This window comes from Thamnophis elegans, chromosome 5 (genome assembly GCF_009769535.1).
Source record: "Thamnophis elegans isolate rThaEle1 chromosome 5, rThaEle1.pri, whole genome shotgun sequence".
In the NCBI taxonomy this organism is placed as follows: Eukaryota; Metazoa; Chordata; class Lepidosauria; order Squamata; family Colubridae; genus Thamnophis; species Thamnophis elegans.
In genome coordinates this window covers 83,335,199-83,349,294 of record NC_045545.1, presented here as the reverse complement: position 1 = coordinate 83,349,294, position 14,096 = coordinate 83,335,199, and the positions used below count along the sequence as shown (strand labels likewise).

General features: G+C 40.4%; 1 protein-coding gene across 2 annotated transcripts; it reads left to right on the top strand.

Annotated features, from left to right (window-relative positions):
• Positions 1-333: 333 nt before the first annotated feature.
• On the top strand, positions 334-13,883 carry AURKA (aurora kinase A). Of its 2 annotated transcripts, none has more exons than XM_032217236.1 (9): positions 334-418; positions 2,587-2,639; positions 3,158-3,416; positions 7,934-8,039; positions 8,895-9,086; positions 9,666-9,804; positions 11,506-11,654; positions 12,491-12,665; positions 13,003-13,883. In XM_032217236.1, the coding sequence occupies exons 2-9, from the start codon at positions 2,589-2,591 to the stop codon at positions 13,192-13,194; spliced, it is 1,263 nt and encodes a 420-aa protein (XP_032073127.1). In that variant the 5' UTR covers positions 334-418; positions 2,587-2,588; the 3' UTR covers positions 13,195-13,883. The 2 variants fall into 2 exon arrangements, with proteins under 2 accessions (XP_032073127.1, XP_032073128.1); XM_032217237.1 differs by lacking the exon at positions 334-418 and adding an exon at positions 578-659.
• Positions 13,884-14,096: the final 213 nt, after the last annotated feature.

Below are 14,096 nucleotides of genomic sequence, written 5' to 3'. Positions count from 1 at the left end.
TTAGAAGCCGGCTGCCGTTGCTTGAGAAATTACGCAATTTGCGTTGAGGAAAAGCGAGGCCGAACGCCCCCCAATAGCGGCGGAGCGATGACAGACTAACTCATGCGCCTGTTTCGGTAATCAGCGCAGTGTACGCCTTTAACGTAAAAATGCCCGATACGTTTACGCTCCTTCTCGCCCCGCCTTTCTAAGCGACGGCGAGCTTGCTTGGAATGGGAACCGGTGCTCTCACTCAGCCGAAACGGTTAGGAAGAGGCGGGTGTTGTCTATGGAGGTAGCCAATGAACGGTCGAGAGTCTTGGAGTGAAGGGGAAAGACTCGCCAATCCGAACGCGCAGGCGGTTTAAAGGGCGTTGAAGGTAGGCGGGAGGACATTTGAATTCAAACGGCGGTGGAGCCTGCCACATCGACTGCAGAGGTGAGCGGCCCTCCAAAGAAGGGCGGCTGGTGGGTGGCGGGGCTGTCGGGAGTGCCTTGTAAATGCTGGCGGGGAGAAGCTTTTTTTCTAAAACGCTGGCGCCCGCCCGTTTGGTGGCTTCCTTGAGCGTTATTATAGAATAGGTGTGATGGCCGGTGGGGATGGTAGTTGTAGTCTAACCACTATAGGGACTAGTGAACATCGTGGGACTGTAGCCGTTTCGTTATTAAACCCTCACAAGGTGAAAAGTATGGCGAGGACTGGGTGATGCTCTAAATCTGCCTTATAGAATGACTTTATAAAAATTTCCTTCCGTTGGAATAACTCTTCAATTCCTTTAGATGCTACACGAGACTTGGTTTTCTTTTTTGCCTGCCCTTTAGTCTTTTTTCTGCTGTCTAACCTTTTAACCCTAAAGGCAGGGGCTCAAATCCTTAATTAAACTTCCCTGCGAGTTGGTTATTTTTTTTAAAAAAGAAACCAGCACCATAAAGGAGGGGATAATAAGGAAATAAGCAGCGAATGAATGTTTTTATATAAATAAAAATAGAAGAACTCTTTGGAAAAACAATGGATTCTAATGCCTAGGTTTCTCTGATGAGCACTGCATTTAATGCAACAGACTCTTCAGACAAACTATGTTTTATCAAAGCATTAGAGAACAAGGTGCTATACAGTGTGTATTGAAATGGAGTGAGATATCCCTCATTCATTCTTCCATATAAATAGGTGTGTCCATTTAGTAAGTGGGACATATCAACAATAAAAAATACAGCAAACAGCTTAAGTGATTGTGGATAAAAGTTGCATTAAGACTGGGAGAAAACTGTATTAAGACTGTTTGGTTCTAGGTGGCTTTAGCTACTTGTTGAGGAAAATTGGCCTCTATGACCATTTGTGTAATAGCTAATACTTAGAAAACAGGAAATAAAGTAGTTTGTCATACGTACTTTCACAAAATGGTTCTCATGGAGGATGGAAAATTACAGGACTCTTATTTGCCAGAAAGAAAACTAGTAGCATTCCTTATTGCATTTTGTACCACAATAGTTTCCCAAACACCTTTGTTTCTGAGCAGATGGGCATACTTCCACACACAAAAAAACTGGACTGCAGTTATCCACCATATTAATTTTATAAGAATGCCTCTGAAGTCTTTGTGGAACCTGGAAGAAACCTTAAGGGAAAATGGGGTTTTATTTTGCAGCAAGTTTCCTTTTAACAAATGCTGAGTTCCAACTGAGAGATAATCAGTCCATTGGTACCATATTGTAGTTCCATGATTTAAAATATCTGTGAGTCAAACAAGATGTCTTTTCTGAAAAGTATATATTTAATAAAAGTTATGTAACTCTTCAACCAGACAAACCAACATGACCTTAGGCTTGTGTTTTTCAAATCTTTGGTACTTTGATGTCTCTTAATCTCCTTGTTCCAAATGAAAACCTAAAAATTAACTTGCATTACCATGAATGCCTTTGTAACTTCAGAGAGCACAATTATAAAGCCTTTTTAGCCAGTTTATGCTATTGAAATGCTTTCATAATTTAAGAAAGAAACTGCCTTTATTTGCCTATGTGATGTATATTGTATGGTGCATTACATAGATAAATTGATGTATACTTCCTTGAGGTCAGAATTCATGCAGTAGGATGACATAATTTTTCCAAGGGTTTACTAATATGAGTAGATTGAAGATATTGAAGTGATAGTTTCAAAACGTGACCCGTCAAAACCACGCTCGACTAAGCCGCGCCCGATTAAACCGCGTTGCTGACGTCATCAACAGGGCGACAACAGCCAGTGCGGAGAAAGAAGGGCGCTTTAAATAGCGCTTTGAAAGCAAGCCGATTCAACTTAAGGTAAGGGTTAGGTTTAGGTTTAGGTTTAGGGTTAGGTTAAGGGTTAGGTTTAGGGTTAGGTTAAGGGTTAGGTTTAGGGGGGTTAGGTTTAGGTTTAGGGGTTAATTTTAGGTTCAGGGTTTACAGCGTGCTTCTGTCTCCGTGCTGTTGTCGCCCTGTTGATGACGTCAGCGACGCGGTTTAGTCGAGCGCGGTTTTGTGGTGGAACCGTTTCAAATAGCATGATGGAATATGAGAGATAAAAAGTTTTAATTATTTTATGTTACCATGAACAAATATCTTGATTTTTTTTGTTCCTCAATATAGTAATGGACAAAGCGGGTAAAGAAAACCAGAGTGGACACTCACACAACAGCAAGGTAAAGTGACCCCTTGTGTTTATTGGGTAGTGTAATTCTTGCCTTTTTAGATTTCAATCTTGCGTTGCCCCTCACAGTCATGTGATCACAATGTGGCCGCTTGTCAAGGAGTTTGCATTTACAATCCATTGCAGCATACTGTGCTCACCTGATTGCCATTGGTTGTTGGTTTTGCACTTACGACCATATTATTCACTTAATGAGCACTTCATTTGCTTAATTACCCCAGAAGCTGGACTTACGACTTTCATTAAAATGGTTGTAAAATCTGGTCTGGTGATATAGTTTGACTCCAATGATTTATGACTGAAATTCTGTTCATAATTGTAGTTGTAAGTTGAAGACTACTTGTATTAAACTTTTGCTATTTTGAACTATGAACTTACAAAACTATAGAGCACCTGTGGTGCCCTAAAGTGGTTTTATGTTGAAAAAAACTCAATCCTGAGAAATTTTGCAACTTCTGTTTTTGCTTAGGTGCTTGAAACTTCAAAGTTGTGTTTTTTTAAAAAAATTAGGTAGTAGATGGTCCAAAGCGGATTCCTATGACTCAGAATCGGGCACTGAGGACTGGAATTCAATCACAGCGTGTTCCTTCTGCTTCAAATGTACCCCAGAGAGTGCCTATTAAGTCTCAGGCACAGAAACCTGCTGTTACCCATCCAAAATGTTCCAACTACACAAGTCAGCAGCGACCAACATCTGCAGTTCAACCAACATCTAGGAACTCTGGTCCAAATAAACCTGGTATAATCTCTCAGCAACCTTCTGCATCTGGTAAGTACTACTATTTCAGTTATTTCTAACTTTATAATAGTAAGCCTGTTTCAGCTATTTCTAATCATCATAGAAAAATCTATTGATGTTATGATATAGGTAGTCCTTGAGTTAAGACCACTAATTCGGTGACTGTTAGTAGCTGAATGAAGGGACTTGCAATTGGTCACTGAAATTACTGACATTACAATGCCCTCATGGTCACATGATCACTATGCAGTTGGTGACCTATTTCAACTTACAACTGGTTTCTAAGCACTCTACAATCATGGGATCTCCTTTGGAACCTTTCATGATGGCTTCCTTAGAAACCCAATGGGGAAGCCAACATGGAAGATCACAACTCAATGGAATAAGGCTCTGCCCATGCAGTTCAACAACTCTTCTGCACTTGTGCCATTCTGGCCACTGAAGCACTTCCTGAGCTGCATGATGCCTCTAGACACCTTGCATCCCCTTTCACTTCCCCACTTTCTTTATCACCTGACAGTAGCCACTTGCCTGCCAGACAGCCTGGGATTTTTAACTTCCTGATGGCTTTCCTAGTGACTGATTCAAGGAAGCAGGTAGGAGATTATCTCACCTAAAGTCTGTGGCACTCATTCAGTGACAGCAACTGAATCTTCAAGGATTTGCTTTGCTAACCAATGAGATTTTGCTTTACAACTATATCATTTAGCAATGAAAATTCCACTCCCAATTATTGTAAGTCAAGGACTAATGTGTTTCCCAAAAAACAAGACCGGGTCTTATATTATTTTTTGCTATAAAAGACACATTAGATCTCATTTTCCAGTTAGGTCTTATTTTCAGGGAAACTTGGTACTAAAATACGTTTGACAATCTTAACTGGGTCTTATTTTGGGAGGTAGGGCTTATATCATGCGCATCCAGAAAAAAGGTCATGGTAGGGCTTATTTTCTGGTTGGGTCTTGTTTTCAGGGAAACTTGTATCTATATATGACAATGAGCAAAAATTGGGAAGCTTTAAAACCGTATTGGAAAATACAGTGAGTTGAAATTCAAATGAAAATCATCTGCAAAAATTTGGTCAGTATGGGTTGGTACAGGTAGTCCTCAATGTACCATTTTGTTTAGTGAACTTTTCAAGTTACAGCGTTGCTGAAAAATGTCTGATCCTTGCACTTAAAACGGTTGCAGTGCCCCTGTTGTCATGCTATCAAAATTTGGGGACTTGGTAAGCAGCCTGTATTTACAATGGTTGCAATATCCAGGGTTCATTTGATCAACATTTGCAACTCTTCCATCTGGCTTTCAACAAAGTCAATGGGAAAAGTTGTAATTGTTTGATGGCCATGTGATTCACTTAACAAACATAGTACAGGTAGTCCTTGCCTTACAACAGTTCACTTAGTGACTGTTCAAAGTTACAACGACAATGAAAAAAGTGAGGTGACCATTTTTCAGACTTATGACTTGCAGCATCCCAATGATCATGTGATTTACATTCAGATGCTTGACAACTGACTCAGATTTATGAGAGTTTCCAGTGTACCGGGAAATGTGATCACCTTTTGCAACCTTTTGCAAAGTCAATGGGGAAACCAGATTCCCTTAACTGTGTTACTAATTTAACAACTGCTTTGATTCACTTAACAACTGTGGCAAGAAAGGTTGTAAAGTGAGGCAAAATCTACCACATTTTTTGGAGTATAAGACACACTTTTTCCCCCCCAAAAGGGGAAAATCTGGCTGCCTTATACTCCGAATGTAGCTTCACCACCTGCTCCGCGCATTGCATTTTTGGGTGGTTCCATGTGGCGGGATCCTCACTTTCACATGGGGCCTGAGTCCAGAAACAGCCCGGGGAATTGCGTTGAAAGCATTTTCAATGAAAGCGGTTTTGGGCTGTGGTGCCATGATCCCCTCCCCGATTCCAAAAGGTGTGTGCAGAGGCTAAAAACGTGCATCGTGTTTCAGGTGGCAGGCAGTTCCAGCACGCGCCGCCACCTGAAAATGCTTTCCTTCCCAGTTCCCCCATGCACAATGAAGAGCCACATGCCCTCCTCCTCTATAGACTCACCTTTTTTCTTCTGGCCAGCATTGTCATCCAGGAGAGGCAGGGAGAAAAGTGAGAGGGCAGCGCGGTCGGGCGAGGGCGCAGGAGCCGGGCGCGGACACAGGGCCAGCAGATCAGAGGCAGCCAGCTGATTGCTGGCTTGCCGGCTCAGCTGCTGGCAACCCGGAGTGCGCAGGCATCAAAGGAAACCCGTGCGTGGCCTCCGCTGCCTCCTACCTACATGCAATGAGGAGGCCGAGCAGCAGCGAGGAGAGCACAGACCTGAGCTGCGGGAAGCGGCTGCCAGCGATGCTTTCAGGGTGAAGAAATTGTGAGCAGGGAGGGCTTGCCCCCCTCAGGAGCTGCCAAGCATTCGCTGCCCCTCTGACACCTGTCAAGCCTCCTCCCACTGCGGACTTGCATTCTCTTTTCAGCTGGCTAGATCTACCGCCTGAAACGGATCTGACTAGCTGAAAAGAGAATGCGAGTTTGCAGAGGATGAAAGAGCTGTGCGCCCTTCTCCTTTCTACTCTTTAAGGGAGTCTGTGGGCAGAGATCAAGTGGGGGCAGCCAAAGTATCCCAGCTTGGTTTTCCGGGATTACCCAAGGTGCGGAGAGATGGCCTGGAGACCAGGGACTTCTCCCAAAGACCTTGCCGCATGGGTCTTTCAGGTACTTCCTCTGCTCTGATCCCCGGAGACAGCAGCAATGCCGGCGTGGGCGCTGTTCCAGCTAGCAAGCCCCAAGCCCGACTCTCCTCCCTGAAAGGCCATGGTCACCTGGGAGGACTCGCTAACTTGGCCTGCCATTCAGGCACTGCAGGCCTGAAGTGAGCTCAGCAGCACGCGGCCCGGGTGCTGGTCCTGCCTGCCGGGGATGAGGCACAGTGGAACTTGGCCATCAATATGGGGCTGGGAGGGTCCTAGACAGCCACTTCTTGGAGCCCACTGCCCACTAAGTGTCGCTGCCCCCTCTCCTGGATAACAGCTGACAGGAGAGCAGAGACAAGCGCGCTAGGCAAAATTTCTCCTGCTGGGTCCCAGGTCTAGAAGGTGCCTTCACCACCACCGTTCCAACAAGGGAGGAGAGGGGAGAGTCCAGCAGGACCCAGGGTACTTCTTCGGCGCTGGCAGGGATGCTGGGCCCCCATCCCCTGCCCCACCTGCCACCCCCAAATTGTGCCTCACCATGAAATGCTCATCTTAATAGTCTACATCTCTCGGCCGGTCTTTGCAGTGAAAATTTTACGCAGTAAAGAAAAACTTCATGAGACCTGTATTTCTCTCTCTCTCTCTCTTTTCTCTCTCTCTATCCTTCTACCTACCTACACTCTCTCTCTCTACCTACCTACTGTATTTCTCTCTCTCTATTCCTTTATCTACTTACCTATCTATTCACTCTTTCTCCCGACCTATCTACTGTATTTGTCTCTCTCTCTATTTCTCTTTCTCTATCCCTCTACCTACCAACCTACCCACTCTCTCTCTCCCTACCTATCTACTGTATTTCTCTCTCTATTTCTCTCTCCCGCTACCTACCTACACTCTCTCTAGCCCTTTACCTACCTACTTACCTACCTACTTAACTACTCTCTCTCTTTCTCCCTACCTATCTACTGTATTTATCTCTTTCTATTTGTCTCCCTCTACCTACCTATACTCTCTCTATTTCTCTCTCTCTATCCCTTTACCTATACCTAACTACTCTGTCCCTCCCTCCCTACTGTATTTCTATCCCTTTCTATCCCTCTATCTACCTACCTACTTTTTTTAAAAAAAATTGCCTCTTCAAAACCTTGGTGCGTCTTATACTCCAAAAAATATGGGTAAATACTGAAAGGGGAACAACTTATTTAGAAAAAGTAAGACATCTCAAGTACATCCATATGTAATACAATTCTATCAATTCTTTCTCACCCAAGGGTAGCCCTTGGACACACATAGATGATCCATACTTGATTTAATGCAAGATGCTATCTTCTAAATATAGAGTACTTCCTTCATATATCTAGAGCAGATGGAATATCTTAAATATGACGGGCGGGCTAACAAGAAACCTTTAATTACTTAGAAGCCATGAGTCATATTTAAAATATTCCATCTGCTCTAGATATTCACCCAGAGCTATTGTGATTATGATGCTACATATTTTCTAAATATAAGTAGAATAGAGAGGCAATTGCCAGCAAGAGTTAATTTTAAAAGTGTTCATCCTTACATAAAGTGTGTGTGTGTGTGTGCACATGCGTGCGTGCGTGTGTGTGAGATAGCAACATCCAGCAATTTTCAATATCTTCTTGGTCACAAGATTTGCTTAGCAAGTATATTTCTAGAATGGATTGCTGTGACTAAACACAAAGAAATCATACATCTTTAATTTCTGCATCATCTATGAAGTATGCACTCCAAACCTGCCACGGAGAAGAACAATTAAAACAATCTGCTGAACTTTTTAACTTCAGAGCTTGCTTTAGAAAATTTAACTTTCCTATGCCCAGGAAAAAAGCCTGAAACTGAAGATATATCAGCTGTAACAACTGAGGCAAAAGGAGCTTCCGATTCAAAAAGTGAGAGCAAAGGGGCATCAAAAAGTGAAACTAAAAGGTAAGTTCTTATTTTGGTTTTGTGGGTGGATATATTCAAAGGTGTGTACACTTCTTATGGGGAAATTCAGATGACTCCAAGTCTGTAAGCCTTCTGTAAAGGATTGAAGACTTGGCTGTTTCCCTAGACCTGCGATGGTGAACCTATGGCACGCGTGCCAGAGGTGGCACCCAGAGCCCTCTATGCTGGCACGGGCACCATTGTCGCAGGTCAGATCTCTGTTGCGTTTCTTTTGTGAGCTTTGGTTTCCCCATACCGACGAAATAGAAGCTCGTGGAAGAAAAAGATCTTACTCTTGCCAGCTGCCGGTGTTGGGATGCCCTGCCTCCCACTAGCCAGCTGGTCTTCGGGTGTCTGCTATGCATGCGCGCATGTATTCATGTGTGCATGTTTGCGCATGAATGCATTTGTGCACATACACCTTTCAGTTTGGGCATGGACGCATGCAATTTGGGCAGTCGGTGGATAAAACGTTGACCATCACTGCCCAAAGCGTTTGAGTCAGCTGGTTCAATGAGCTCTGCTCTTACTAATGTGTATGTATAATTTTTTTCCCTTGTCAGTGGGGTTCGTATCCTTGGGCACCTGTGATTTTATGTAGTGGGTTTTATTGTATTATTTTTCAAATCAGATTATTTGCACACCCATAGAAATTTATGTAAATTGAGTCTTACCGAAATTTTTCTTCTATATTCCTTAGGAAACAAAGTTCTTTTAGCTATCCCCCTGTGCCTCTAAGCTATCCCCAGAAAAAGTTTGTTCTTTATAAGGATTTCCTATACAAATTGCAAGTTTTGAGGAGCGAGCAAAGTGTTCTTATTTCATATTTTAATGTTTTATTTCTTTAAAAAATAGAAAACAGTGGTTCCTGGAAGACTTTGAAATTGGCCGTCCTTTGGGAAAAGGAAAATTTGGAAATGTGTACCTGGCTCGAGAGAAACGGAGCAAATTTATCTTGGCACTGAAGGTCTTGTTTAAAGCACAATTGGAAAAAGCAGGTGTAGAACATCAGCTGCGGCGAGAAGTAGAAATACAGTCTCATCTTCGGTACGGTTGAATAAAAATACAGAGTGGTAACCTGGAGACCATATACAGCAAACAAGGCTTACACTGCCAAAATAGGACAGTAAAAGAGTAAACATTCAGTAGTACAACTATTGTTCCAAATAATAGGTAAAAGTCAGAAGTGGAGATCTCTGGGAAAGGATTCTAATTCTTCGCTTTCTCTTACCCACATAGAGATGGCTTTGGAGGGTCGTCTTTGATATATTTATCAGGTTTTGAAAGTAGGAATAAAAAGTAAAAGCCTTTAGGAGGCCAGCTGCTTTCATTCCTAGATCATCTCAAAGGCTCTAAGTTACCCTGAAAAGTGGCCATTTTTGACCACTGGAGAAGGTGAATAGAATATCTAGTTTTCCAGAGGTTTTTTTTATCTTGTTAAAACCTTTTCAAATAGTTGGAAAAAAGCTTGATCCAATTTTTTCTAGTAACATATTGAACAGCTTGCTTGGCTTCAGCCTCTCAATATTGTTTATCACTTGTATATAATAAGGAGGGAGTTATAGATGTGTTTAGCTGATTAATAGTAACAGTCTTGTTTAAAAATCCATATGCCTCCTTTTGTAGACATCCCAATATTCTCCGGCTGTATGGTTACTTCCATGATGCAACAAGAGTGTACTTAATTTTGGAACATGCACCTCGTGGAGAAGTGTATAAAGAACTTCAGAAGCTTAAAAAGTTTGATGAGCAACGAACAGCTACTGTACGGTTTGCAAATGGCAATGCATGCTTTTTGTATGAAATACTAAGGCTATCCCCGCCTTTTTGGGTTGGGAGGGAAATGGGTGGTCTACTATGGTTATTCCTCTAGTAATTTGAATCTGAGAATACTGAATAGCTTTGCTTTAAGAGAGGTTTTTTTTTTTTAAGTCATTTTGAATTTTTCAAATAGGTAGTAAAGTTCATAGCTTCTACCTCTGAAGCAGATCACCACTAAGAGGCCAAGTGGGAGAACTTCACTGAAGCTGTTTTGCAAATAAAGGGAAATATAAGTTTCTCAGGATAATGTTGCAGGGTCCAATCTGAATCGGTCACTGGGACCAGGATTTATTCTTCCAATTGTTTGGACTCATTGCTGGAGCCCATTCTCTCTCAGCAGAATGTGTGCCTGTTTTGTTTAAAACTTCTGAAATTAACAGGGAAAACATAACTAATTTAAAGGTGCTCAGTTTTCATAAAAGAGAATGGAAGTTCAAAACAAAATGGCTATTCATTGTATTTAAATTATGGTGAATTGATCTGGTACCCTGTAAAATGTTTTGGGTTAGAAGTTGAAGTGCCAATAGCTGTTGATTCAAGATTTTTGAGCCATTTTGTATTTTTTCCCCCCCCCGGCTTTGATATTTGGGCAACTTTTCAGGCTCATTCTCTGCATTTGCAATTAATTGGCAATCCTATTGCTGTTTTCAATGTAAACCTCATTATTTTCATGTAATGATGGGAATACTACTGTATGATTTTGTTGCAACTGTTTCCATTGATCATTGATTTGTATATATGAAAAGGGAGGATTGCTTTTCTTGTCCTTTTATGGCATAGTTAAGAGATTTTTTCTCAGTGAGAAAAAATGGGTTTCTAAAAATGTATTTGTTTTTAAAATGCTCTTTAGGCTTTGGAACATTGAAAATGAAAATACAATTTTGGAAACTTGGTATTTTTTGAAAGTCTCTTAAAAATTAGCGAAAGAAAAAAACAGGCAACCTGTCTACAAAGAACTTGAGTTAATGGGCTGTTCCCACCCACCATGTGAAAGTAGCAATGACTGGAGGAGTGGAATAATACTAACTTGTTGACCCATTTTCAGTACTTTAAGAGAACAGATATTACTCTTTCAGAAACTGCTTGTCTGTCAAAGATTCTAGAAGTGCATTCCAGGCGTACATGTATCCTAGTCATTGATAGAACATTCAATATCGCAGAAGTCTTCAATGTACTTCTATGGTCTCGTCAAATTTTGTTTAATGTGCTAACACATGTTTGCCAGAAAAATGCAAAATAAGTATATCAATTTATTTTTATTTTTTGGGGACAAAGTTATAAAACTTTTGGCCAATGATTAAGCATGAGAAACCACAGTAATTTTTGGAGCAGGTTTGCTTTGCATTAAAGCAAACTTCTGTAATTAAGCTAATACAGGCTAGTGACATTTTAGGTATCTGACTACTTAGAGGATAATGAGATCCATAATGACTAAGGGAAACTTTACATTTCATAGTAGAGACTTGCTGTTTAGCCCAATAATGCAGTAGTTTTTCCTGTTCTTTTTCATAGTTTTTTTAAATCATTTTCTTTTTTTTAATCATTGTGGCTATAATAGTATAACATGAATAAATGCTCATATCTGCTTAAATTGCATTATTTGACATTGTTAAGCCTTATTTGCAAATGTTGGTTTCTTCTACAGTATATGACTGAACTCGCAGATGCATTGTTATATTGTCATTCAAAAAGAGTAATTCATAGGGACATCAAACCTGAAAACTTGTTGCTGGGATCAAATGGAGAGCTCAAGATTGCTGACTTTGGATGGTCAGTGCATGCCCCATCTTCTAGGTAGGAGACTCTCTAATACTCAAGTTTGAGAGTATAATTGGCTTAGAATTATTTGAACATACAATGTACTTTTCCAGAAGTAGTAAAATTTACAAAAAATGGTTAAATAACTGATTCTTTCTGGTGAGGATAGAACACTTAATTGAAAATCTGTTTAAAGTAGGGTTCGCACTATAATACTGGCAACCATGTTTTCCAGGTGAATACCAAAGTAAATTGGCAAGAGTCTGTTTGGTGTGGTGGTTAAGGCATCAGGGTAGAAATCTATTCAGTGGCTTTAGAATTTCAGAGTTGTTACTGTGAGGAGCAGCTCAGAATATATATATTTGAAATATTGAGTATAACCATCTAAAGAAAATCATGTAATGAATATATAAGAAAATGGAACATTTTAACTCAGAATTCAAACCAAAATATCACACCAACAATTCTAGCTGGTTATGAATGATAAATCAGCAGCAAGATAGTTATGAATGCAATAAACAAGATAATACTGATAAGATCCTAGAATCCACAAAGAAGGTAGATGGGAAATGAGATCCAATAAAAAGGAAGTAAGGATGATATGTAGAGAAGTGTGAGTAGTGGAGGGCTTCATGTTCTACAAAGCAACTTTGAGTTTGAGAAAGGAATGCTTCTTGTGACATCCAAAAATGTCAAGTACTTTGTAATAGAGACAGCAGAAAGATTTAGGATTAGGTAATATTCATAAATAAAATGTCTTAAAACATAGTGTTAATAAGCAGTGCAGCTTATTATTTATTAGTATTAGTATCTATTGTGGTTTTTAGATAAATAACACGATTTGCTGACTGCTCTATACTTTGCTATCCTAGGAGGTCAACAATATGTGGCACCCTTGATTACTTACCACCTGAAATGATTGAAGGGAGGACACATGATGAAACAGTGGACCTGTGGAGTCTTGGTGTCTTATGTTATGAATTTTTGGTAGGAAAGCCTCCTTTTGAAGCAGAAACTTATCAGGATACATATAGAGCCATTTCAAGGGTAAGTTGAATTTATTTGGCTTGATGTATCCTATATTTTTGTTTTCTTGTAATCCATGACTCACACTATAGGAGTAACCTTTCAGATTTTGAGAAGCCTAAAACTGCCTTAAACTATCCCCTGATGTTATTCATAGATTAGAATTTTTAAGCATATTAGTACCTTTTTGTCAGCTGGCAAATTCGGGTTTGGTTCCTGCACTAGTAACAATTATTTGGATAGTGTCTTACATTGATATGCTACTGCCAAACTAATTGTTATTTTCCACCTGGACTCTACAATGGGAAGAAGTGAATGCAGTGCTTTGTGTGTAACTATAATTTTTTTTTGTTTAAAGGTGGAGTACAGATTTCCTCCTTTTGTAACAGAGGGAGCTCAGGATCTGATTTCAAAGCTCTTGAAGCATGACCCAAAGCAGAGATTACTACTGGAAAGTGTGCTTAAACATCCATGGGTTACATCAAACTCTACTAAACCTCCCAAGCATAACATGGTGGAAACCACTGTTGCTAATAAAACTCAGTCATAGCATAATAAGCATTGCTGACTGCATTTCCCAAGTAGCAGGGATGGCAACAAATTATAAGACACTTGATACAGGAAGCATAGAATTGGTTTCAAAAAAGAAGTCAACGTTTCCTGCACAACGAATCTCTATGAACACGATGAAGTCTGAGCTGCAGTTTTCACAGGCATGCTGCAATGCTTGTAGTTCCATTCAAAGCAGTTTGTGGATATCTGGAACACATACTTGAACACTTTGTGCATGTGATTCAAAGCTGCTGGGGCTCATCTTGTTCAGGACTTTCTCAGATACATAGCTCCTATTCGGTTGATCCTCCTTGCTGCTTGATAGCCACATGAAATTGTTGGAACGGTGCAATAACATCAAGGTTAACCTGTGCAGTGATGTGACATGGACGGCATCTGCTTCTGTAAATATGAGCTACTTGTGCAGTCATTGTCCTGTCTTCAGTTAGGAAATTCTTTGAAGTCTAAAGACTTTATAAGTAATAACCCAATGCTTTCAGACTTGTTGTTTTTGGATAATACCTAACTACTTTATTTAGTGGTCAGAGATAGCCTACTTCCTAGGATATCCTTGATAGTAATTGGTCAATGTAAGTTCTTATAAGAAAAACGGCATAAACTACTTTTGATCATCAATTTTTAAATAATGTATTTGTTTAAGCACTAGTAAAACTTTATCACAAAATCCTGATGGTTCTGCAGCACTTATACTTGCATCTAATGGTACTTCACTTTTAGAATTTACATTTATCCAAGTGTATTTCAAGCTACCTGTGTCAACCCTGAAAGGGTGTATTACTTCTGAGAACCTGTACAGTTCAGATAAACTGAAGTATGTTGGATCCTGAAAATACAAGCCCTCTTTTGGCATGTAGTGATTCCAGGCAATTCTCAGAGTTA

Excerpts from the sequence above, each read along its gene's own strand:
- AURKA (XM_032217236.1), top strand. The coding sequence starts at position 2,589 with ATGGACAAAGCGGGTAAAGAAAACCAGAGTGGACACTCACACAACAGC. Across the intron at positions 9,087-9,665 it reads GAAATACAGTCTCATCTTCG|ACATCCCAATATTCTCCGGC; the intron begins GTACGGTTGAAT and ends CTCCTTTTGTAG. Across the intron at positions 11,655-12,490 it reads GTGCATGCCCCATCTTCTAG|GAGGTCAACAATATGTGGCA; the intron begins GTAGGAGACTCT and ends TTGCTATCCTAG.